Source organism: Actinia tenebrosa, unplaced genomic scaffold (genome assembly GCF_029948245.1).
Source record: "Actinia tenebrosa isolate PJP-AT-01 unplaced genomic scaffold, QUT_ActTen_1.0 PGA_scaffold5__44_contigs__length_20552954, whole genome shotgun sequence".
Classification (NCBI taxonomy): domain Eukaryota; kingdom Metazoa; phylum Cnidaria; class Anthozoa; order Actiniaria; family Actiniidae; genus Actinia; species Actinia tenebrosa.
In genome coordinates, this window is record NW_028292582.1 from 13,882,279 (window position 1) to 13,908,408 (window position 26,130).

The following is a 26,130-nucleotide window of genomic DNA, read 5'->3' on the forward strand; positions in this document are numbered from 1 at the left end:
TCGAGTCGTATAACTTTCATTCAATACTTGCCGGCTTTCCACATCAAACTTTTCCCAAATAAATTTGTCGTTCGTGTGGCCACCATATCCATATTTCGTAAGCTTACCTTATTTGGAAGTGAACACAGATTTCTCTTTGGTGATTTTCCCGCCATTCAAAGCTTTAAATAAAACGAAAATATGGATAAAAACCTCCAGATATATAGCGAAGAAACACTTAAGACTGTCCACCATCTTGAATTTAGCTTAGAGACCTAGCCTTTCACAAATGAAGCCCTGAACGTTTTAAAACAACAGGGATCCCGCGTGAACGACAATAGTTTAGAAAGGATTGTGGGTGAATATAAGGAAGCTCCAATATTGGAATATCCCCAGAAGGTTAGAACTCCTTCACATAGACTGAAATCAAAGCCTTCGCCAACCTTTTTTTGAAATAGCTGCATAATATGTAACTAAACCCAAAAGCTTGTGCGATTAAATTTAGAGAAAAAACAATTGTCGTCCTGCACAACCAGATAATAAAGCAGTTTTCGTATGGCTGTGAAAAAGTCGGTCCCGTATGCATGCCTTCACGCGACCGCAAAGTTTTCTAGAAGTTGATTGGTCTGGCAGCGCCGTGACGTTGTCGTGATGACCTTGTCCATGCCGTGTTCATGCCGTGTTTCGGGCATTTGATTGGATGGGGTGAATTCTCGTGCAATGTAAATTGGGTTGGCTTATGCCTTGCCGTGTCACGACCGTGTCCGTGCCGTGAGGTTATTACAGTCATACGAAAACTGTTCTATACGAATTGCCCTATTTCACTATGACGTCACTGCTTGTTTATGTGGGGGACAGAATCGCCAAATCCAATAGAAAATTCAACAAAATTTGCTCCTAGCGAAATATATTTATTACTACTAACAAACTATAAATTTTAAACGATGAAATGTTTTCGTGTCATATTCACTTTAAATATTCATTTTTCTTGAAGCAAATTAAAGTTAGAGCTACAATCCACATACACGATAATATGAAACCTAAATAGCAGATATCAATTCGAGGTAATTCCTTTGAAAGAAATTTTGCCAATAACTTTGTCCTGAAACTTTGCATGGATAAAAATTATGTTATGGACATTTAAAAACTGCAATAAAAAGATGGGGTCATCATTCTCGTTTTTTCGCTAGATGCTCTCCAAATATGTCAATTTATGGGTTTTATAGTGAAATGCGGTAGCAACCGGAAGCTGTAATCAAGAACCTTTATTCATAGTTAAAAGTACTTTCATATAACAAAACGTACTTATAACTCGAAGTTTACTAGATAATCTATACTATCAAGACCATCAAAGTCATGGGATGACTATGCTTCTTGAACTATTAGTGAAAAATGCAGGTATGTGCGCCTCTACAAACGTCCAAAAATTGCACGTCAACTATTCCCATCAAAATATTTCAAAATCTATCCAATAAACTTTCCTTCATATTTTGATATATAATGACGCACATCGCATTTATCAAAAATCCGAAATAAAAATGGGGGGTCACCATTCTCGTTTTTGATTGATCTTGGAAAAACATCTCAAAATAGTCGAAAACTGCTTTTTTCCCGAGTGGAGACTGGGACGAGTCAGATAAAAATCGTAATTTCTCTACTCAAAAAAGAGAAAAAAGTGAAAATTGGTTTTGAACATGTTTCTAATTTACTTTCCGAAAGAAATAAATCCTAAACTTAGATAGTTCCATGCTTTTAGTTGCATGTGCAGAAAAATGCGCAGTGCAAAACGACCTTAAAAATAAATCCTCTTTTATGTAAAATACTTTTATTTTGTATTTTATAATATTATATTATTCAATATATTTTTCTATACGTTTTTTTATTTTTATTTTATTTTTTATTCAATTTACGACGCTTCTACAATAGAGCGTTTTCACTCACGTGAGAAGGCAGCCATAAACAATATAAACTTTCTGCACAGTATTTGCACAAAAATAGAGTTCAATTCCCAGAGGGTAGAAAATGTATCGTTTTGGTACCCCATAATGACCGCTGTGACGTCACGTGAAAACGCTCTATAAACAAACAATACTAGTGTTTACAATTTACACATTACATACACATATTGACGCGTTATATATTACTTAAAATTATAATTAATCATAACTTCACTTTTCTAAAAAATACTAAAACAATTATTGGCCTCAGGCTCAGTGAATATCGTGGAATATAAACCGAGACGCGAGTTGAAAACGTTAATTTAAATTTATTTGTTGGAATTTGATACTACTCTTCCCAGTGGACCGAGGTAGTTGTGATATTTTAATCGCCTTCGTAGCGTCTGTTATGTTATCCGCAAGTACATTTCAAATCGACCACGTGATGACAATGTTGTACCACGAGGACAAGTTTTTTACACCACGTGATTAAAACTTGACTGAATTTTGATCACGTGGTGTAAAAAACTTGTCCTCGTGGTACAACATTGGCATCACGTGGTCGATTTGAAATGTACTTGCGGATAACATAACAGACGCTACGAAGGCGATTAAAAAATCACAACTACCTCGGTCTACTGGGAAGAGTAGTAAGGCAGCGAAATAATGGATGCATTAAATATAAAATGAATACTCAAAATTTCCCCCAATATTATTGATAGTGATAAATAATAATTTGATAAAACTGGAAGTCCCTCATCGTCTAAAGCCCCGATATCAACTTGATCATGTGACGTGATTCTCCTGATAGTAAACGATAGCAATAGTGACTTCATCAAGTCATCATCTTTGTAACCAATCAGATTAACATTAACCTGAGTGACCTTATTATACCTGAGGGATTAACCCCCTAGTATCTGTGACGTCATCGCCTGAGCGGAAAATTCTTAGTATCTGACGTCATCATCTCAATATCCAATAAGATATCTCGTAGCAGTTTCTCCCTATGTAGAACTATTTCAGCCCCATTTTTAGCTACTTACAATGCATCTCCTCAAGTGTATTTGTAGAATAAGGAAATACTGTTCAATAGAATGAAGTTGGACATTACGCTCCAGGAGAATGGGTCTATCTCGTTGGCAACATAAAAGGTTGGTTTCTGACTTACTAGTGATGGTATAGCTTCAAAGCAACAATGACCAGGGCAAAGGCAAGTATAAAGTAAATGTTAAGCTGTAAAGAGAATACCAATACTGACAGGATGGTTGTAACGACCATAGCACAGGCGATGATGATGAGTCTTGTTATGTTACTAGCGTGTTTCATTACAGCTGACATGATCAAGCCATTCATAGCCTTGAACAAACAAGAACACAACAGCATTATTAATAGTACCATGAAAGTATTAGCCCTACCCCACCCCCAGCAGTATGACATTATCATGCCATTCATAGCCTTGAACAAACAAGAACACAACAGCATTATTACTAGTACCATGACAGTGTTAGCCCTACCCTACCCCCAGCAGTATGACATCATGCCATTCATAGCCTTGAACAAACAAGAACACAACAGCATTATTACTAGTACCATGACAGTATTAGCCCTACCCTACCCCCAGCAGTATGACATCATGCCATTCATAGCCTTGAACAAACAAGATTACAACAGCATTAATACTAGTACCATGACAGTATTAGCCCTACCCTACCCCCAGCAGTATGACATGATCATGCCATTCATAGCCTTGAACAAACAAGAACACAACAGCATTATTACTAGTACCATGACAGTATTAGCCCTACCCTACCCCCAGCAGTATGACATGATCATGCCATTCATAGCCTTGAACAAACAAGAACACAACAGCATTATTACTAGTACCATGACAGTATTAGCCCTACCCTACCCCCAGCAGTATGACATTATCATGCCATTCATAGCCTTGAACAAACAAGAACACAACAGCATTATTACTAGTACCATGACAGTATTAGCCCTACCCTACCCCCAGCAGTATGACATGATCAAGCCATTCATAGCCTTGAACGCACCCTCACTGTACAACAGCATTATTACTATTACCATGACAACTAACCCCCAACCCCTTCCATCACTTTAGGATTATTAGGCTATTTATAAAGCCTTAATTCAAAACCTCTGCCGTTAAACACCACAAGCCACTATAACAACGATCTTTCAGACGTAAGAGAAGATCTTCATGAGTGATAACTTGACACGGTCCCTATTAGAATCGATGACATCGACTGACCCAATCAGAGTGCGCAAAGTTACTGATCATCTAAACAAAATGTTTGGACGTCATCAAGGAACCATTTTTCATATACATGGCGTAGGTTTGTCCACCCAGTTTTTTTACGAAATCTGATCTTTTTCCATCAATCTATTTGGTTTTTATGTGTAAACGTAATACTGCACCACAAACCTGAGTTATAATAATGAGAAAAGTCCACATTGAATATCCAGTGAAGAAGTCACCTAAACCAGAACCAGAAACAGTCTCTGCAAAAAAGGGTTCAAAAGTCGGAGTCATTTTTTAAGAATTTTGGTGAACCATTTTCTCCTCTCCTACCGCCCATTAGCTATCTCAGCAGTTCTTCACTCCAATTTCCCTCCCTCTTTCCTTGATTCTCATTTACATGGTTATCTTCCCTCCATTCCCATTATCCACTTCCCTCTTCTCTACTATTATCCCTCTAGTCATTCATCCTCCCACTTCTCCCATTCCCTCCCTCAACTCCTATTCCACATACCTATGTTTCTCCAATCTCTAACCCCCCTTCTCTCCCACTCCAGTTACATCTCCCCACTCCTCCCACACACACCACCACCACCACCATCATCCTTTTCCCTCTGACCTCAAGGTCTCCCATGGTTAATTCCCACACAACTCCTATTGCATCAAAAAGATTCAATATAAGACTTACCGTGTGTATTATTTTGGATGCTGTCGTTAATAATAAACGCCCAGAAATTGAGAACCACACCATATGTGTATAACAATGAGTTCTGTAGATGCAGAGAAACCTAATCCATTCAAAGCACAGAAGCGTTAGGCATTTGTAATGATATAACAATGTTTCTATTAAAAGGCCGATGCATGGCAGAATTGCAACACAAATGTAGGAATGCATCAGTGAAAAATGTCTTTACCATACTTAATATGCCTTGGTAACATATTATCAAAAGTATTAAAGTGTTTGACTGTTGGTGGATGGACAGACATGAAGCAAAATGTTTTGCGAACCAAGATCCCAAATAATAATAATTACTAAAGGACCTTGAATTGACGGTATAGCAAATACCAGACAAGAAGCAAGAGAATATTGTTATATGTGGTCTAACTTTAAATATCGCAAAATTAAAGTGTTGCAAAAATTTCATGCAATAATGTTAAACAAATTACTGGTATTATTTTAATAGTTAAGTTGCATTTTAATTAAGCAAGAAATTTCAATTACCTTGAACTGTCGCTTGAGAATATATTCTATTTAAGAAAAAAAAACAGGAGAAAAGTATTATTTGTTTTTAATGGGGACCAGGGGGGGGGGGGGGGGGGGAGGAGGAGTGGGGAATGGGAGGGGGATGGAATTCGTTTGGCAACCCATATGAGAGAAAGGACTCCCTTCTCTATTGTTGTATGAAATATTGCCCCTCTCTTTTTTTCTTCTGTTTATTATCGTAAAAGTGCTGTATGACTTGACCTTTGCTTTTTGCGGTTCCCCTCATAAGTCTGATTTTGGTGATGACAGACAGACAGACAGTATTCGGTATCAAGTATTAGAATATACATGGACTGTCATTTTACCCAAATAAACGTATGGAGGCTATAATTGTTGATTTATAGTAATTTCTCTTATGTTATAATTGATGGTTTTGAGGAACTTAACAAAAGAATTGTCAATGAATTCTTTTGTAATATCCTCCTTGATAACCCATTCCCCTCAAATCTCTTATCCCCCCCCCCCCCTCCTCTCCCTTTGCATTAAAAAAAACCCTTTGGGATACAATATATACATGCAAGAGATCCATTGATGATGTCAACTGAACTGATGACATCTCAACCAAAACAAACCATCATTTTACAAATAAAATGCAAAAAAGACAGATAAAATTAGATTAAAAAATATAACATTATTTCATAGCAAATAAAAAAAATTGTTCACTGAAATTTCAAATGTTGATAATTTTCAAACATCAATTATGTAAACCAAGATCTTTTAAGATATCAACCTACCAGTGTATACCCCTGCCAGTCCAGATATTGTGCAGTATAGTAACATTAATAGAACTCCAAGTAGTGTAACATAAATTTTATTTTCAACTTGTTGTTTGTTGTCTTTTATTATTTCATGGTGAGGGTGGAGACCACCATAGCTATTAAACAAACAATCAAATAATTAATTAAAATAATTAATGGGGATGTGATCTACCCATCTAATGATTCAGCTATCAATCCCTCCATTCCCCCATCCATCCAGTATCAACCTGCCATCCATATACCTAACCTCCTGCATCCATTCCTTTATCCCTCCCTCCCTCCAACCCACCCACTATCTATCCATCTATTACCATCCATCCATTTACAATTCACATATCCCTCCCTCCCTCCCTTCCTTCCTCCCTCCCACCCACTATCTATCCATCTATTCCCATCCATCCATTTACAATTCACTTACCCATCCCTCCCTCCCTCCCTCCCTCCCTCCCTCCATCCATTGACCCACCCACTTTATAAGCATTCATCATCATAATCTCACCTGTTTGATATCCCAGCTAATGTCACTAAAAATAAAGAAATCCATTTCTGTCTTGAAATTTTTCTGTAGAATCACATTGACAAATAATTCAATAATCTATTCAATAATATTCTAATATATTCTATAATATATGTATTATTTAATAGTTAGTACCTTTTAATTATTAACCAGTACAACACTGCAGTAGTTGCTATTTTTAAATTGCCGAGTACCTTAAATGTAAAGGACAGAAATATTATAACACACTAAATGGTACCATGCAACTTACATTTCATATTGCCTAATGATACAAAATAGTCAATAAAAATAGACAAGAAGGTCTAGTTGGGTGGGGGGTGGGTGGGTAGTTGTAGTGGGGATCACTGCCGACTATCCCCAATATGATACCCCATCCTTTCTTCCCTTTAAGATATATGCAAGGGTTTTTTTTCATTTTCAATGAGATGGGAACAAAAGGAGGCATAGCAATGATCCATTTTGCCTTCCATGTGCCTCTGGGTTCTCTGATTCATTCCTGCAATTGGGATCATATGTGAGTAGAGCTTATTAAGTCTCTCCTTTGATTAGAGGATTTTCTTTTGGGTTTGACTTTGGGAGAAAAAGTACGTCATGATACATTTTGCATTCTATTATATCTCCTACCATTACCCAGCCTCCCTACGCCAGATAATTTGTAATACATTTCCTGGAATTAAACATTTCAATGTAGTTGTTCATAAAAGAGGTTGTACTCAAATTACCTGGAAACTTGCAGGATCCAAATAGAGTTGAACATGAACAACAATGTTGTTATTAATGCAGTACAACACAGCTGGTATTGAAAATGCTAAGACAGTTTTAACAGATGGGCTGTGGATGTTACCAGCCAGTGCTTCAGGGATGAAGAAAAATAGAGAAAATAGAAGCTGAAACAGAAGTAAAAATGTATTTCAAAAGAAAAAGCTAAAGAAGAGAAAACATTTTTTGAACAAGTTGTATAAAGGGTGGTACAGAGGTTTGGTGTGGCATATGATTTACTGTAGGCTAATTAAATAAGTATGTGATAGGTAAAAATAGCAAAATAAAAGAGCAAGATTCCATGTAAATTCTATGTTTTCTGTAATCATGATTCTCCCCTTGAATGATGTACTCAAAATGTATGATGTACGTAAAAGTTAAAATCACAGGGTTCGTGCTGAGGTAGCCACTTAAAATTCAAGGACTATTCAAAATGAATTTTCAAGGAGTATGTTCAGCTAACTATGCCAAGGTTTTACACGGTGGTTGCACATGGCCGACTTTCAGATTTTCCAATCTTTCTGACTAGATCTATTTCAGAACCATGCAAGTAATGATCAAAGAAAAATCCAAGGAGTTTTCAAGGAGTTTCCCTAAAATCGTAAAATTCAAGAGCTTTTCAAGTGCCCTTGAAAACGTGAATTAAATTCAAGGAGTTTTCAAGGAATTTAAGGAGAAGCATGAACCCTGAAATCAGTTAAAATTTGTGATCTGTTAATGTGCCTTAAAATAATGGCGTGACACATGAATTTTGGGAATATGAATGAAGAAATGTGATACCGACCACCGCTGTGCCTTTCATGGAGGGGAGGGTAGGTAACAAAGCTGTATTGACCCAAGGGTGGGATGAGTTAGTAGAATGACTATACTTACTTTAGGAAGGGGAGAGAAGTAACATGGCTTTACAACATAGTAGGACAGAGAGGGTGTAAATGCAAGGAGCAAAAACGAAATAGGACTGTGTCTTTCTCAGGGAAGGGTAGATTAGTAGCTTGCTTGTTAACTTACCTTAGCTAGTTCTATAAGAAGTACAACTGAAGCAGAATTAAATGGTATCTTCCCATCCACTTTGCACAGATTGATTAATATAGAGTGTGATCCATAAATGAAGACCCTGGAAAAATAAACAGTTAAAATAAATTACAGCCAGTAAGTCTGATTAGAATGTCAAAGTATTAAAAATCTACAGTCTTTTGGTTATGATGTATAGACACCTTGCTTGTGATGTCAAAGCAGCTCGACCTGGGGGACAAAACAAAAGAATTCCAATCTTCTGAGAATTGGAACCTATTGTTTTGTCCCTCAGATTGAGCTGCATTCCAAAGTGCTGTGAGGGGGCTATTGGATATAATTAAAAATACATAAAATCCTTAGGCCTTTTTCCACTCTGAAATTCCATGCAACTTCACTGAAACATAAATATTTTTCAAAGATATGAGGGCTAACCCTGAGCAATAGGCCTTTGAAGTTAATGGTCACATGTCTGTACTGGAGAGCAAAATTTTTGCTTGTATTTTAAATGGGTGATTCTTCTTAGCTACTTGTAAAGAACTGAAAGAAACGATGGGTAACCTGAGTGTGTTACAGAAAATGCAGTTTTATTACAATCTCTCGAAACAGGTTGTAGAAACTTAAGTGTGTTTGCTCTCCAGCATATTTCACCCATGGGAATCAAAATGTTCATTCATTTGTTCTAGGTGAATTAATCAGTCTGTGATTACTGAGCTGCAAAGGGCACATAGAGACTTGAAAAGTGTAATATTCTAACAAGCTATTAAAAATAACATCATTACCCTGCAATAAACATTAGTTGCCATAGGATACTCATCAGTGGGTCTAGAAATCGACCATTTTGGGACATCATTGTTGGAGAAGGCGGAGGTAACTAAGATGATACAAAAAATGTTGATTATTAAATGTGTTACAGGTAAAGATATGGTATATCTCATACCTAAAACCAATCAGAATTCAGTAACTTTGCCCCTCAGTAAAGTTTTAGCCCAACAAAAAGTAAAACATGGTCCATTGTATGCCCCATACCTCAAAAACACAACACACAAAAACAAAATTTAGCAATTTTGGTCCTTGTAGAATGTGGACAAGAAAGAATAATAATTTAAAAAAAACTGTTTAGTAGCCTCAACGTTGAGATGTACAGACTCATCAGTACTCCATTTTACAGTCCCGTTCAATGACCACAAATATCAGTTCCAAGCCAAGGTTGGAGTTGCGACGCATGATAAAAAGTATAGTTTTGCTATGCGCGGCTGTTCTAGCCTTGACTTGGAACTATTATTCATGGTCACTGAATGGAACTGTTAAAAGGAGTCTTAAATTACTGTGTTAATTAAACTCATTCTAAAGCATTTAATAGCTAGAACCTAACAAAAATACCTAGCGTTACTTAGGGAGCGGTCATTTATTAGAGGGGGGAGGGGCTGGTGCAAATGGGGAGGGGGCCATATCTTTTTATTCAACCAAAAATAAGCGGCTGCATGAAATTATGCAAACATTTTTGGGGGGTCATGTGTTTTTAGTCAACTATTTCAGGTTTTATATAGAGTTTACATTTTCATAGCAAATTTAAAGCATAAAATCTTGGAAGTGAATCCGAGAATACTATAGAAAACAAAGTTATTTGGACACAAGCAAGGGGAGAGAGGGAAGGGTTTTCTGTGGGTAAAAAAGAAGTGCTTAAGAGTGTTTATAAAGTATGAGCGTATGGATGGGAGTCAGTTTGTATGAGTATTGTAGATTGGAAGAGATATAGGATATTATGAAATTTGTAAGGATTAATTTGAAGGTAACGTAGGGAATTTAACAAATTTACGATGGTTTAGCGTGGTTGGTCAAAATGTTATGGACTCACGAGGCGTAAGCTGAGTGGGTCCATAACTAATTTTGACCAACGTTTGGCGTCATATCGTGGTAAATAAGAGGACATACCACGCTAAACCATCGTAAATTTGTTTTTTACTACAAAACTCACAAAACTCTAGGAAATAGACTGCACGAAATCTTGCATGACGCCATTTGTTGGTATGGCCTCTTATTTACGACATTTTTTAACCAATCAGTGCGCGAGAAAATTTACAATTGTGGTAAAAAGGGGAAATATGCTGCATATGGCCATGGCACGAGTGGAGGGGGAAGTGTTGATATGATGTATCAAAATATAATTTGCTTGTAAGTTTGTATGATGAGCTCATGTGTAGGTAGAACCGAAAGTGTATGGATGTTAGACTTAGCGCCCTACCTTGGACCTATCATCAGGGGTGAAGATGCAAGATAGCGAAGGAAATCGACGTGTTTCATTACTCTCAGACCCAGGTTGCATTGGGTCTGATTGAGTTGGGGGTGGGTCATGTTATTTTATGTTCTCATTCCTAGGTGGCCATGTTATTTTATGCATTTGAAAGAACAGGGCCACAAGAAAAATATGTCATGGGAAATAAAAAAGCACCAGCCCACCCTCCCCTCTAATAGGTGACCGGTCCCTTAGGTTCTAGGCATTATACAAGGTTATCAAATATATATATATATATATGTGTGTGTGTGTGTTTCATTGTAACACTCTAATTGTATTAATTCACCTCTTAACTTCAATGGCAAATGAATGCAAATAAATATTGTATTCTTGGTTTGCAATCAATCCCAAGAGAGCACAATAACAAAAGGGATGTCCGCCATGTTGGAAGATGTAACAAAAGAATTCATTGAAAAATCTTATGTCAAATTCTTCCAACATGGCGGCTATGACGTCTATTGCAAACGAAGAATTCATTTTATCGTATTAATATGACGTAATTGTTCACAAATTGTATTGAAAATCGTTCTCCTACTCACCGAGTTCTCTTCTTTTGCTTTAAAATCACTGGTAATATCAATGCTTTCTACTAGTTTGTGATATTTAGACATTTCCAAAAATATATAAATAATATATAAAAACCTAACACTAGTCCACGTATCATAACATATTTAAGCTGATCGCAATAACTTTTGATATCAAGCTTTATCTAAAAGAAGGATTAATTTTTTTAAATCATTTCAAATACGACTCTTCTCAATATTCAATAAATATACAAAATCATTTTAGATTTTAATTTAGACTCGTCATCATATCACTTCCGGACGCCATTGCTGTTATCCGTACCAGTCTTACTCGGGCTTGTACGTGTTATGAGAGGGGAGGGGAGAAGATGGAATGTGCAATAAAGAGTTTTAGATTTAAGTTCATGGCCGAACGTGAAACGTCAGTTGACCAGTAAAAAATTCTTTTAAATGACTGAAAAAGAATCGCAAAAAAGTCCAAGTAGTAGAAAAACAAAAGAGTATTTGCACTTGGTGAGAAGGTTTGTAAATAGTAAAGTAAAATACAGGAAAACTATGAAAACGTGGTCACGTTTGAGGAGAAAAAAAAAGTGAATCTAAAACTCTCTAATATTCTCTTCCCCAGTTCAACCCTCTGCAGGACCTCTCTGAAAAACACCTTGGTGATGAGATCAGTTCCTGTATAAACATTGTTTACTATTTTTATCAAATATTTAAGAATTTATAAATTTTGTTTGAACTCATTGAAGATATTTGTTAACATGTTGAAATTCCGCCATGCATGTGTGATCCGACTGCCTTGAAAAAAATATATTGGGCTTTGCTACCTACAAGTTGGTTGAGAAGTCAAGAAGTCAAGCACGGCTAACTCACAGATATCGCAATATGGAACTAGTTTTACGAGGGCCGAAACCAGAGAACCCGGAAGAAAAACTCTGATATCATATCAAAGTGCGAGAGGAGAGACAGAGAGAGAGGTCTAACAAATTCTACTCACATAAAACTCCCCTAAACCCTGAATTATTATACTTATCTGCATGCGAGTCTAGGTTTTGGCCATGAATCAGCAGCTACTACTGAACCAAATCTAAATTGTTTAGATTAAATTTATGCTAATTATTGAACATTGATTGTGTGACTTATGTCACGTGGACTTTTATCACGTGTTATGATAACATTGATTTATGTAAATGAGTATCAAGACACAGTTTTTTTGGTTTTCAAAAATGTATGACACGTATTTTGCTAACCTGGACTATCAAGACGTTATTGCTAACCTGTACTTTACATGATTGGAATTTTATGGAAGTGTAAGAAGTATGTCTTTATATAGTCGCCACAGAAGTAAGTTGTGTGAATTTGCCAACAAACGGCCGACAAACTAGGACTTACAGGAAAACCTGTATCAATAACCCTGAGTAAAGTGGGCGGAGAAGAAGAGGTCATAAAGACGCATGTCTACAAAGTCCCCATCACATCGTTAGTCGACAATAAGAGTTATACCATCAACGCAATCGGGCTAGCACGCATTACTGATGACGTCAGCGGAGCGCCAATTCAGACCATAACAGAACGACTAAACCTGAGGAAAACCGACATCAAAAGAGGAAAAGGTACTGTACACCTGCTAATCGGGGTCGACCACGCCCACATGCACACTGGAGAAACGAGACAAAGTGGAAATCTGGCTGCAAGACACTCTCCCCTGGGATGGGTGGTTTTCGGATCCCCATCAACGAAGTTAGCATTGCACGTGAAGTATGCGCAACCAGTAGACCTTACGAGTTTCTGGACAACAGAAGCAATGGGCGTAAGTCCGAAGCAAGGCTCCTTAGATCACCTCAGTACTGTCGAGAAGAAGGAGGCTGAGGTAATAGAGAAATCCTGTGTAAAAGTGGGAAATCAATGGCTAGTACCCTATCCGTGGATAAAAGATCCAAACCGGTTACCCGACAACAAGGCCCAAGCACTGAAAAGCCTTGAGTCTACAGAAAGACGACTCTCAAAACATCCTGAGCAAGCAGCCATCTACGACAAACAAATGACTGACCTGGAAGAGATGGGATTTGCGAGAAAGCTCACGAGAGAAGAGGCTGATAACTACAAAGGGCCTATACACTATATAGCACATCACGCTGTCATCCGGCCAGAAAAAAAGAGTACCCCAGTGCGCATTGTCTTCAATTCTTCATCAGTTTACAAAGGTCATCGCTTGAATGACTACTGGATGAAAGGCCCGGATTTGCTAAACAGTCTATTTGGTGTCCTACTGCGTTTCAGAGAAGATATCGTAGCGTTCGCAGGAGATATTTCCAAGATGTATCATAGAGTCTTGATCACTGAGCAAGATCAACATGTTCACCGCTTTCTGTGGAGAAACCTAGACACGACACGAGAACCAGGTGTTTACGTCAAAACTGTGCTTACTTTCGGCGACAAACCCGCTCCCGCCATGGCTCAGATTGCTCTACGCAAAACAGCACATGAAAATCAAGAGAAGTACCCAGAAGCAGCACAGACACTCAGAGAGAACACCTATATGGATGACATCTGTGAATCAGTACACACCAAAGAGAAAGCTGAAAGGATTACCAAAGAATTAGATGAAGTACTAGAGAGTGGAGGTTTCAAGGTAAAGGGATGGATTTCGAACAAAGTCTTAGACGGCTCTTCAAATCAGCAACGACAGGAGGTCGACATTCTACAAAGCGAGGAGAAGATACTCGGAGCTGTGTGGAACAATGAAGAAGACACGATTACCTTTAAAGTTAACCCGAATCACATTAGGTGTAAAGAACAAAGCAAGTTGACAAAGAGAACAGTGCTGAGCCAAGTAGCAAGGATATATGATCCCATAGGATTCGCATCTGCCTTTCTCATCAGAGCAAAAATCGGTCTACAACAGTTATGGCAAAGAGGGCTTGGTTGGGACGACGAGCTTCCAGACGATATCAAGGCAGTATGGGTTGCACTGTTCGAAGAAATGAAGGAACTGAACTCTGTAACATTTGATCGTTCTCTAACTCCTGACGAAAGCGCACATTCTCCTATTCTATGCATTTTCACTGATGCATCGCAAGATGCATTTGGAGCGTGCGCATATATCAGATGGCACGTCAGCAATGGAACATTTGAAGTACGTTTCATAGCAGCCAAGTCTAGAGTAGCACCTATCAAAGCTCTGACGATACCACGATTGGAACTCCAAGGCGCGGTCATAGGATCTAGACTATCCAGAAGCATCCAAGAGGAGAGGAGGATTGAGTTTACTAAGGTGATGTTCTTCACCGATAGCGAGATTGTACTAGCTTGGATACGTAGCCAAGCAAGAATCTACAAGCCATTTGTATCAGTCAGGATTGGAGAGATTCAAGACAACTCTGATCCAGCACAGTGGAATCACATTCCTGGCAAGCACAATGTTGCTGATGACCTGTCACGTGGATTGTCCATCAGACAACTTGATGAAAGATGGAAACATGGTCCTGCATTTCTGAAATGCCCCGAAGAAGAGTGGCCCATTACGCACAACGAATCAAACCAGCATTGCAATGATGCTGACAAAGAAATCAAGAAACCAAAGGCAGTATGTACGGCAGTCAAGTCGCCAGACCTTATTGACTACAGCAGGTTCTCCAGCTGGAAGACGCTTATTCGTGTTAAAGCATGGCTTCAAAGATTTGTAAATAATCTACACGCAAGAAAGAGCCCAGCTTATACCAACAAGTCAGGAACGCTCACACCACAAGAGTTGGAACAAGCCAGGAAGACCATCATAAAGGATGCTCAAAGAAGTTTGAAAGCAAGAATCAAGAGCAGTGAGTTAAGTTGCCTAAGCCCGTTTGTGGATAATGAAGGTCTTATACGAGTTGGAGGAAGAGTTGACGAATCTGTTGTTACATACGATACCAAACACCCGTTACTTTTGCCACAGGAAAGCAGAGTTTCCTACCTAATCGCCCTACAGAACCATGAGTCTAGCCATTCCGGCATAGCAAGCACCGTTGCGAAGATCAGGAGACGTTATTGGATACTGAAGATACACCGTATTGTCAAAACGATCAAATTCAGATGCGTCACATGCAAAGCTATGAAGCCACAAACAGAGGAGCAGCTTATGGCCAGCCTGCCAGAATGCCGAGTAACCCCGAGCACTCCACCATTCTACTATACGTCATGTGATTATTTTGGCCCAATTACAGTCAAAATCGGACGTAACAAAACAGCAAAGCATTATGGTGTTCTATTTACCTGCCTGAACACTAGAGCAGTACACTTAGAAATAGCAACTGATGCTTCAACCATGGAATTCATTCAAGTGCTACGCAGATTTTTTGCTATTAGAGGTTACCCATCGCTCATGATTAGTGACAATGGAACCCAGCTCGTAGGAGCAGAGAAAGAACTAAGACAGATGGTTAAGGGATGGGACCAAGATAAGCTGCGAGATTACTGTGCTGACAAAGGCATGGAATGGAAACTCATAACCCCAGGAGCTCCTCATCAGAATGGGTGCGCTGAAGCCTTGGTAAAGAGCTGCAAATATGCTCTAAAGAAAGCTATTGGCAAACATGTTTTAACTCCGTTCGAGTTATATACATGCCTATTAGAGGTAGCCAACCTCGTAAATCAACGACCAATTGGCAGAGTCCCTAACGACCCAGATGATGGAGCCTACATATGCCCTAACGATATGCTGCTCGGAAGGGCATCCACCCACGTGCCACAAGGTCCCTTTGAGGAGACAGCCAACACTAGACGAAGAGTCGAGTTTGTTCAACAAATAGTTGAATCCTTCTGGAAACGTTGGTCGAGAGATGTATTCCCTCAATTAGTACCACGTCTGAAATGGAAGACCGACAGACGAAACATTCGTGTTGGAGATGTGGTCATGATGAACGACCAAAATGCAGTCCGTGGTAAATGGACCATTGGCAAGATTATTGAAGTGTATCCCGGTCGAGACGGTAAAGTACGAAATGTACAACTCAAGACAGCAACTGGTACGTACTCAAGACCAGTCTCGAAGGTAGCGGTTATTCTCCCTGTTGAAGAAGATGCTAATTGAAGATGAAGACTATGCCCTCATCGGGGTGGAGGATGTTTAGATTAAATTTATGCTAATTATTGAACATTGATTGTGTGACTTATGTCACGTGGACTTTTATCACGTGTTATGATAACATTGATTTATGTAAATGAGTATCAAGACACAGTTTTTTTGGTTTTCAAAAATGTATGACACGTATTTTGCTAACCTGGACTATCAAGACGTTATTGCTAACCTGTACTTTACATGATTGGAATTTTATGGAAGTGTAAGAAGTATGTCTTTATATAGTCGCCACAGAAGTAAGTTGTGTGAATTTTATGATTCATTATACACGATTGTAATCGTAAATATTAAGCTATGTGATCTGCATGTTTTAGATCGAATACACTACATTACTACACAATAAACAAGTGCTATACGGTTTGTGGTGACTCTGGTAACTTCTTCGCGGTACATAAATTAAATTATTTCCTTAGAATTCTTCTAGTTTATCTAACGCTATCCAATCATTGACTTCCAACGACGGGAAGTTATACGTCAGGGGAAAAACCGAGCAGTTCATATTTGGCATTTCGATAAATCAAGTTTTTTAAAAAAATCTTGGATTCTTACTTGAGTTGTGATAGCAAGATGATGCGACTGGCCTAGGAATCGTTGTCACCAACTTAATTTGAACGTTTATTAATTAAATATAAATTTGAATTTCAATGTTTAGTCAGTCTAGGTTTTTAGGCGGAATTGAAGACTAATCATGGCGGAAAATGTAAGCGATTTGATGGAACCACTTCTGCAACAAGGTAACTTATTCACCTCGAATAATGATAATTTTAAAATTAATTAGTTAATTCCGATATAGAACGAAAAGCTAGCGACACACACGATCTGAATTACTCATGATCTTTCCTTGCTATCATTTCCACATGGCAAACGAATAGTGAAATTATTATTGAATATAGAATTAGAAGTTTCTAAGAAATATTCAGCACGGAAAATGCGCTCTGCCATGTGTTTCCAATAACTATGTAGCTTCTTAGTAGAACATGTTATCAAAACATAAGACTATTAAGCATGTGAGTGCATATACAGTCAATGTCATTAACGTTGTCCACCGAAAAAAGACATTTACACATTTACACATTTAGACTAAAAGAAATATCACGTGTTTCCTCGAATGTTCTGGCATAAAACAAACGCTGAAATACAATTCTCCATCTATAATCCTCACTAAATGGTCGGGGCATTCTGGATTTTCGATTCACTGATTCGATGATACTGAGATCTTCAAACTTTTTAAGTAAGTCTATCTGTAATGAGCTATTTTTCATTTTCTACTCAGTGAACTACTTTTCATTTCCTATTCAGCTCTTTGTACTCTGATTATTTAGTATTATTAACATATAAAGACATCTTTGTAAATCTACGTGTATATTGTGAATTTAACCTGCCTAGACTAGCTTTAGCTATATGCAGGTCACTTATATAGTTTTTCTTTTTTGTATTCTTTTATTCATCAATAAAGTTTCAAAGTTTCAAAGTTTCAAAGTTTCACGAGTTGAATTTTACATTTAAAGTTCAGGCTCACTTTAGTCTAAATGTGTAAATGTGTAAATGTCTTTTTTCGGTGGACAACGTTAATGACACTGATGTATCATAACTAGAGTGTCGTCTATGTTTAGCTACTCCTATGACTATGACGTCTCGACATCGTCAATCGGATAATCAAGTAAACGTATGCTACAGTGTGTACCAATGATGTAGAGAAGTATATCAGTGCCAAATCCACATCTACTCTATTACTCTTCAACATTTACTTCTCCTCCTTAAGGTTGAGCGGTGGTGTAAATTCAACCCGATGGAAAGAAAGATTTCGGCTTGGTAACACCAGGGCCCAGTTGTTCAAAGCCCGATTAGTGCTAATCCTTGGTTAACTCTTAATAAAACCTGTAGAGTTAATCCTGGATTAGCGCTAATCCAGCTTTGAACAACCCGGCCCAGAGCGTAAAATGATTTATTCCGCCATATTTTTTGTTTTTTCTCGATTACTTTTCTTTCATTTTTTGATGAGTTTTTTTCCCTTTTACGGATATTGGTACTTCAACTCTGTTTAAGACGTCACCTGCAGTTGAACACTTTCACTTTTAAAACCTCAGCAAATTACTGTCAAATATTCCTTGACACGGAACTGTTCTTCACGTTGAATAATAAGCAGGACATACGAAGACAAATATTTAAATCTCAAGCTTTTTAAACCGTGAGAATAAGGAAGTGTTAGATAAATGAAAAGTCGTTAACGGAAAATACATAAGCCAACTTTCGAAACCTGGAGAATCTTAAGTTACTCCTTCTGGGTTTACCATAAAAAAGATTAAAGCTTATCGAAAGTAAAACTATTTGCGGTTATAAACAAAACCAAATAATAAATTGATATGCAAGGCCCTGTCTTTAGAGGACTTGTAATCAATGCTGCTACGAAGTTCAGAACAATTCAATAGAGGCTTTGCACCATCACGTGATGGCAGCCATGACAGGAGGCACAACAATAGAGTCTTTCTCCCCTGGGAAACTAAATTCTTTCTAATGTAAATCAGATAAGACCAGATTCCATTGTTCGTGCCTCCTGTCATGGCTGCCATCACGTGATGGTGCAAAGCCTCTGTTTACCCTTCGTAACAAGTATATAGTTAGCTTTTGATTTGAACCTGGAAGTTTTTTTTATAATTCGAATGACGTCACACTTACAATCTCTGCTTCGCAATGAGAAGCAACATGGCAGCTATATGATGTCTCGATAGAACCGGGAATTTCAAATGCCCTAATTATGATCACCAAAAGACAAATCTCTCCCGATAACCATCCCCCTCCCCCCCCCCCCCCCCTCCCCCCACCCTGCTATGATTTTTTTCATATCAAGCTCGAAATCTTCTCTAGGCATGAGCAGTGATTTACTTACTATATCAGTAATGAGTAATTTCGTTCCCAGAGCCCTTATTTCTTAATGCGCATGCTCGACGTAAAATAATAATGGCGTAGAGGATGCGCAGTGAGAAATAAGGGCTCTGGGTTCGAGAATGAGTAATAAGTAGGAGCATATAATAGAGCTCTGTAACTATGGTAGCAGCTAGGAGGTCAATAGTATAGAGGGGGTTTAAATGCCATGCGCAGCTGTTTACCGAGTCACGGTCACGGCCACGGCACATCTATAGAGTCATTTTTTTCGCGAATTTTTTTTAACGCTATTAATGCTATCAATATTTCATATCTGATTATTTTTAACAGAACATCAGGATTCAAGCTCCACTTCCTTCTCCAACATGACTTTACCAGCAACTACGATATACGGCACACCTCCTTTCTCTATATCCCCCATATTCGGAACTTCGCCAGATACCCTCTACGAGCACCCTGGAGGAGCTGAAGTTCTTTTCCTCAACTTGAACGAGCATACGGTGTTCGATAAAGTTCAATCTCGACGAGGAGGACAGGCAAGAATGCGAGTTATTAATGGTGTAATCGAGATAGTGTGCAGAACTCCCGTTCAAATCATGTGTATAAAAGCCTTTGTGTCACGAGAGCAGGAAGCAGCGAAACTCCACGGCGATGAGAATGGAAGAATAGAACTGCCAGTAGTTATGGGGAAGATTATGGATGTTGAAGATAGCCCTGGATTCTATAAGGTAGGACACCATTGTTATCACGAAGCATACTAATTCGTCATTCATTCCTCCCTTCGTAAAACCTAACACGATGAATTCCAATTTGATCTTCGGGTTAGCCGTGCGTGCCCTGACTTAGACCACTCCAGAGGTTGTTTCAGGGCTGGATCTGTGAATTAGCTATGCCCTGAATTAGATCACTCCAGAGGTTGTTTCAGGGCTGGATCTGTGAGTTAGCCATGCCCTGACTATCACTCCAGAGGTCGTTCCAGGGTTGGAACCGAGTGTAAGTGATCCGTGTTCTGAATTAGATCAGCCCATCCCTTCAGGTTCTCACTCCTCATTTATTCATCTTTTCAGCAATTTCTTTCTGTCAATTTGGATTCAGTTTACGAGGGGCCCAATAAACCGGTCTACGAGCTATCAAAGGTCGAAATGGAAACAAGGAATCTGTTTCAGCTATCGATTCAAGTTCAGTACATCGGCGGCCTGGGATATCAAGAGTTCAAAAGTGTTCCCTTTCTAATGAGAACCAAACCGAGGACAATGAAGAGGAAGTTTGGTAACTAGGAATCATGTTTGATTTCATTGCGCACGTGTCAAAAAATTAAGGTTCTAAAAAATATGTGTCAACTTTAATTTATCGTCCAATTCTGTGCCTTAAGATATATATGTTGGAATGTGATTTGCCGTTCCCATTAATACATCTTGATGCTATCAAGACGCAATAAGCGGAACAAAGTGAAAAAAATCGTTTAAAGAGGGGCAAGGTACAAAAACTAATCAGTGAAAATATGTTTTCATCTATTTTAAGAGGATGAAAACAGTCTGCATTCTCCAGATGTCCAAAGGACTCATCATGAGATAGGTAAGCGGCAAACACAAACACGATTACACTAAGACTGCGACGTGTGTGACGTCACACCCGCCATGTTGGAATGATATTATGAAATTTAATAGGAAATGACCGCCTATTTCAAAAAAAATTACATACGTGTTCTGAGAATTGTTTCAGGTAAAGAGAGGAGAGACAGAGAGAATGATAAAAAAGTCAAGAATCCCTAAATTGGAAAGAGATATTTGAAGAATGTTCAGTACTTCAAAAAGACAGAAGACTAGAGCTAAAAACCATGCGCTCACTTTTAAAATAAACAGCCAACAGTAATAAATTATCTAACACGAAACTAACCTTTTTGTTGTTTTTGACTAATAAAAAATCTAAGAAATGGAAAGTCCGCTGTACAGCAGTCTACCAAGTAACGGTGGAGGTATGACAACCATGTCCGTTCTTCTGACATTTTTCCATGTAGCTATAAGCGTATAGACCTCCTCGGCTCGGCGTAATGTTGTCCCATTTCAGACCACGTGTCATTCCCTTGAGAATGATATTCTTTGTTTGAGTTGTGTCCATATTCATGTGTCTTCTCATGTGCAACCGAGCGCAAACCTTAAACAAAGAAATGATACTCTAGGGAATGACACGTGGTCTGAAATGGGAAAACATTACGTCAAAGCCGAGGAGGTCTACTGCTGTCCATTTCAAAACGCGTGCCATTCTCTTGAGAATAAAAGTTTTTTTGTTTGAGCTGTATCCTTATTCATGTGCTTTCTCATACACAACTGTTTTAAACGAAGACACGAAACTCAAGGGAATTAAATGACACATTGTCTGAAATTGGAAGCATTACAACCAAGCTAAAACTGTGCCTTTAAAATGTTCATTAATCACTTATAGACCCTCTTACTTTGTTTAAAGAATATTATTTTATTACATAATTACCGATGAAATATCTATTTTTCTCTATTTCGAAAAATTGATATCTTCACACGTGAAAATAACATGTTATTTTCACGTGTGAAAATAACACCATTGCGATGGCTATTCAAAAATACGCGGAAAGAATTGCCTGAAAAAGCCAAAACATACTGTCATTGATAATTATATAATAAATAGAATATTACATGGGCGCTTGAAGATACGAAATTTATCTTCTCGTGTTGAAAATCTCTCACTCGTTCGCTACGCTCACTTGTGAGAGATCTTTTCAACACTCGAAGATAAATTTCGTATCTCCGCGCGCCCATGTAATATCCTCTATATATCTTGTTTATATATAAAAAATAATACAAAAAAAATTAAAATTAGTTTTGCTACTACATACCTCAGATCCCAGGACTGTGGAGTTCGACAGGGTTCGCATCTTGGACCACCTTGAAGCAAAACGAGCGTCCATTGACCATCTAACGTTTCGTGTTATGACATCACCTAAGAATGCGGACATTGGATATCGTTTTGGCCTGAAACACCCGGTTTTGAGGGAGGACTTTGAAGAGGGTGATGTCGTGGGATTTTTTAAAGATAATGAAGGGAAAACGGTTATTGATCTTCTTGATAATAACAACGTTAAAGATGCTTTTATGGCCGGGGTGATTTCGAGGTCTGCTTACATTGAAGCGAAACAGGGTTTTGAAAAAGGTAAGTGCCTTTGACGTTTAGGACTAACGCGGACTAACGCGGTCGTGACACGGCAAGGCATACGCCCGGCATATCGCACTGCGCGAGAATTTACTCTCCATCCAATCAAATACTCAAAAACGCCATGAGCGCGGCGCGGCGTGGACAAGGTCATGCCAAGGCCACGACACTGTTACACCAATCACATTGCGCGAGAAAAAAAACCCAGCTAATCAAGATTATAGAAGACTTCATGGTCGTGGCAAGGCATGCATACGGCACAGAGCTTTTCACAGGCATACGAAAAACTGCTCTATGTTGTATATCACTAAAAAAAACTTTTTCAAATGGGTGCGTTTGTTGAATCACTATAGACAATTCGGATGTGGTCTGTGTTATTGGGATCGTCAAGGTAAACTGTGTTGGTTCTATACGTGCTGGAGAGAGGATATACTCCTCGTTTAACTTAGACAAGCCAGGTATGGCTATGGCAGAGTCGCAGTTGCCACCGGGTGCCATGGTAACCAAGAGAGGGACTCTGTTAGGGATGGCTATGGAGGACAGTAAACCGAGGAACAGTGACGAGGAAAGACTTGTCAAAGTAAGACTCCCGTCATTAAACATATTGTGCTTCATCATCATCACCATGATCACTGATCAGTAATCACCATTAATGTCACAATCACTGTAATCACATACACCATTGTCATCTTAATCATCATGACCATCATTGCCTTGATCTTTGCTTCATCATCATCATCATCATAAACAAAAACATCATTTTTTTCATCTCAATCATCATGATCATCAAATCATTTCCATAATCATCATCATCCTTATATCCTCAATCACCATCATATATTATCATCATCAGCTTTTTCGTCATCACCATCATCAATGTTTCCTCTTCTTCTCAATCGTTTTTCATTTATTTTCATACCCCTCTCGCCATTACTATAATTATTTTCACCATTATCATCACCATCACAGTCGTTAGTATCAGCATCTTTTTTAACATCTTCATCATCGTGATGATCATGATGATCATTATCGTTACATCATTACGCCTCAGCATCTTCAGCATGGTTTTATGATCATTATCTTTAATATTTATATTATAAGCACAATCATCATCATTATCACCATAATTGTTTTTCATCGTCATCACCATCATCAATTTTTCATCATCTACAATAGCATTTTCATTATAATATCACCAATCATAAAATATTTCTTTGATTTGTTCAGTACACGACGAATATTGGTTGTTTGTCCACAGTGTTTTGTGTGTATTGTGATGGGAATCATTGATAAACAAGTGGCCAAGGAGGTAGAAAGCTTGTATGATCACTTCAACATACAGATGACCATAAGACTGAGAAAAGAGAGGAAACGAGCCCGACAAGGTAGATACTACATGAAGTAACATATCGAAAGTCAACATACCCTGACCATAGCCACCATCATACCCTCTTGACCTCCTTCCCCTCTACTTCTACCCTCCCCTCTTTTCCCTCAATCCCCTCCTCCCTCCCTCCCCTCCTCCCAACCTCCCCCTCCCTCCGCCATCGTTTTATACCCCTTTCATATACCTCCCTTCATATACTATGTAGTGTACATGTTCTTTTAACTGACCTTGTTGTTGTTGCGAGGTACAAATACTGATGTTTTCCTTTTCTTTCTTCAACAGCTCTCTGTCTCATTTTCTCTGTACTTGGGGTCCTACTGATTGGCCTGGCTGCTTTAGCCTTCGAGCTCTTTTACCCCGGTTCCGCCTTGCGGGTGTATATCTGTAAAATGGGAAGCATCAAAGGCCATTATTCAACGTTTAAATACTTTCCTAGTCAAATTATGAGGGTAAATACATGAAGTAAAATTAACAAGGTGGATCCACTTGCATTCCTGGTGTGAGGGGACTAGTTATATTCTAAACATATTGAAAACAGCAGAAACGATCAACAAACAGAACGAGTAAAAGTTCTCTTGACTGGAAATGACTAAATTTTTAAATTTTATTTAGACGTTCGAGGTTTATGGGATGGAATTCCCATCTTGGCCTGCTTTGCAAAATAAACTGCATCAGCTTAAAAACTTACCACCATTAAATGCTACTAAGGGTAAGCCAAGTCATATCTAGATTTTGCAGTAATGATTTTGACTATTTCATTGATTTATTCTTGCATCTATCCCACATTCCATCCATCTCTCCACCCTCAATCCATCTATTTACCCATCCATCAATATTTTTTCCATCAACCCATTTATATACCAACCACCTCATCTATCCATCAGCCCATCTCTATCCACTTTCATTCATTCACCCATCCATCCATCCCATTCACCCACTCCTGCACTACCTCATCGATCCAACCATACCATCCACCCCACCTCTTATTCATCCATCCATCCATCCCATTCAACCCACTATCTGCACTACCTCATCGATCCACCCATACCATCCACCCCACCTCTTATCCATCTATCCATCCATCCCATCCCATCCAACCCACTACCTGCACTACCTCATCGATCCACCCATACCATCCACCTCACCTCTCACCCATCCATCCATCCCATCCGCCCACTACCTGCACTACCTCATCGATCCACCCATACCATCCACCTCACCTCTCATCCATCCATCCATCCCATCCACCCACTAACTGCACTACCTCATCGATCCACCCCACTCTTTAAATCCATCCATCCATCCTCTATTCCACACGCCCATCCATCTATGCATTTGTCATTCGTTTTCATATTTCTCGTCATTTTCCCCCTATATATAGTAAACACCACCAAGGTCCACTATTACCTCAATCTTGATCGTTGTTCCTACGGAGGCTCCAAACTAGCGACAGTCCTTAACCTGGATCCCGTCAAGGAAGTGGGAGGACCAATCATTTACGCCATCGACCAGAAATGTTCCAGAGTGTATTACTATACAGATGTATACCCTGAGGGGTGGAGAAACGAGGAAAGTGTCAAGTATTACCCCAAACGACTTAACTGTTACCCAAGAAGCAGTTTCAAAACGAATTGATGTCCCTATCAAAAATGAAGGGTGGATTAAAGAAAGGGAGAATGAAATAAAGGAGAAAAGGGGAAAGGGGAAAAGAAAATAATGGGAGTTGAACAAGGAACAGTGGAAAGATAATGAAATGGGAATATAAGGAATGGGAAAATGAAAGAGTAAAGAAAATAAATGAATGTATACCTTGATAATCTGGAGATGGTAATTGACATTAGTATCATCTCCCTCTCCGTCAATCAGCACGTGATTGCTTAGCTGTAAAGGCCCTATTGACATTAGCATCATCTCCTTTTCCGTTGTTGTTATTAGTGACGTCACTTTCTCATGACGTCATCTTGTATAATACGAATAATTCCCTCTAAAGCTCCTTCTAAAACCTTTTGAGCTAGTTTTGAATTACGAAGTCACTAAAATTGAAATGATCGTGTAGAATAAACAATAACTGATTAAAGATGATCAAGACCTGTTATTACAGGAGAGATTGCTGAAGAAAGCTGAATATTACAATATATTGCTGAAGATTATAATTAGAAAAAAATTGTAAAGAAAGAAATCGAATGGACTTCAGACGTAAGATCATTAAGCGCATACGTGAGCAATATCGCAACCTCACAAGAAACGAAACAAGTG

At 38.6% G+C, this 26,130-nt stretch overlaps 4 protein-coding genes across 7 annotated transcripts; 3 read left to right on the forward strand and 1 right to left on the reverse strand.

Annotated features, from left to right (window-relative positions):
- Positions 1-2,412: 2,412 nt before the first annotated feature.
- LOC116290800 (putative UDP-sugar transporter protein SLC35A4) lies at positions 2,413-12,407 on the reverse strand. Of its 3 annotated transcripts, none has more exons than XM_031697910.2 (11): positions 11,321-12,403; positions 9,268-9,359; positions 8,483-8,588; positions 7,438-7,602; positions 6,851-6,909; positions 6,698-6,760; positions 6,175-6,314; positions 5,399-5,424; positions 4,865-4,964; positions 4,363-4,439; positions 2,413-3,272 (listed from the first exon to the last, which is right to left on the reverse strand). In XM_031697910.2, exons 1-11 carry the CDS (start codon positions 11,390-11,392, stop codon positions 3,084-3,086), a joined length of 1,089 nt encoding a protein of 362 aa, XP_031553770.1. In that variant the 5' UTR covers positions 11,393-12,403; the 3' UTR covers positions 2,413-3,083. The 3 variants fall into 3 exon arrangements, with proteins under 3 accessions (XP_031553770.1, XP_031553771.1, XP_088893549.1); XM_031697911.2 differs by lacking the exon at positions 11,321-12,403 and adding an exon at positions 9,426-11,306; XM_089037423.1 differs by lacking the exon at positions 2,413-3,272 and adding an exon at positions 3,353-3,959 and having other exon boundaries at positions 11,321-12,407.
- Positions 12,408-12,674: 267 nt separating this feature from the next.
- Positions 12,675-14,558, forward strand: LOC148906636 (uncharacterized; the record flags this gene model as incomplete). The annotated part of the gene is made up of 1 exon (XM_089038088.1): positions 12,675-14,558. A coding segment is annotated over one exon (1,884 nt), but the record flags the coding sequence as incomplete, so codon positions are not given.
- Positions 14,559-14,570: 12 nt separating this feature from the next.
- On the forward strand, positions 14,571-16,373 carry LOC148906637 (uncharacterized). Its single transcript, XM_089037422.1, has one exon. It carries the CDS (start codon positions 14,583-14,585, stop codon positions 16,371-16,373), a length of 1,791 nt encoding a protein of 596 aa, XP_088893548.1. The 5' UTR covers positions 14,571-14,582.
- A 77-nt stretch (positions 16,374-16,450) lies between these two features.
- On the forward strand, positions 16,451-25,956 carry LOC116290797 (uncharacterized). Of its 2 annotated transcripts, XM_031697904.2 has the most exons (12): positions 16,452-16,657; positions 17,074-17,155; positions 19,635-20,032; positions 20,372-20,573; positions 20,826-20,879; positions 21,235-21,279; positions 22,179-22,487; positions 22,841-23,067; positions 23,746-23,872; positions 24,157-24,323; positions 24,487-24,583; positions 25,256-25,956. In XM_031697904.2, the coding sequence occupies exons 2-12, from the start codon at positions 17,110-17,112 to the stop codon at positions 25,507-25,509; spliced, it is 1,926 nt and encodes a 641-aa protein (XP_031553764.2). In that variant the 5' UTR covers positions 16,452-16,657; positions 17,074-17,109; the 3' UTR covers positions 25,510-25,956. The 2 variants fall into 2 exon arrangements, with proteins under 2 accessions (XP_031553765.2, XP_031553764.2); XM_031697905.2 differs by lacking the exon at positions 17,074-17,155 and having other exon boundaries at positions 16,451-16,657.
- The last annotated feature ends 174 nt before the right edge of the window (positions 25,957-26,130 follow it).

Excerpts from the sequence above, each read along its gene's own strand:
- LOC116290800 (XM_031697910.2), bottom strand. The coding sequence starts at position 11,392 with ATGTCTAAATATCACAAACTAGTAGAAAGCATTGATATTACCAGTGAT. Across the intron at positions 8,589-9,267 it reads CAACTAATGTTTATTGCAGG|GGTCTTCATTTATGGATCAC; the intron begins GTAATGATGTTA and ends TTATTTTTCCAG. Across the intron at positions 3,273-4,362 it reads TTCTCATTATTATAACTCAG|GCTATGAATGGCTTGATCAT; the intron begins GTTTGTGGTGCA and ends TGTTTGTTCAAG.
- LOC148906637 (XM_089037422.1), top strand. The coding sequence starts at position 14,583 with ATGTTCTTCACCGATAGCGAGATTGTACTAGCTTGGATACGTAGCCAA.
- LOC116290797 (XM_031697904.2), top strand. The coding sequence starts at position 17,110 with ATGGCGGAAAATGTAAGCGATTTGATGGAACCACTTCTGCAACAAG. Across the intron at positions 20,574-20,825 it reads GACAATGAAGAGGAAGTTTG|AGGATGAAAACAGTCTGCAT; the intron begins GTAACTAGGAAT and ends ATCTATTTTAAG. Across the intron at positions 21,280-22,178 it reads TCTACCAAGTAACGGTGGAG|ATCCCAGGACTGTGGAGTTC; the intron begins GTATGACAACCA and ends TACATACCTCAG.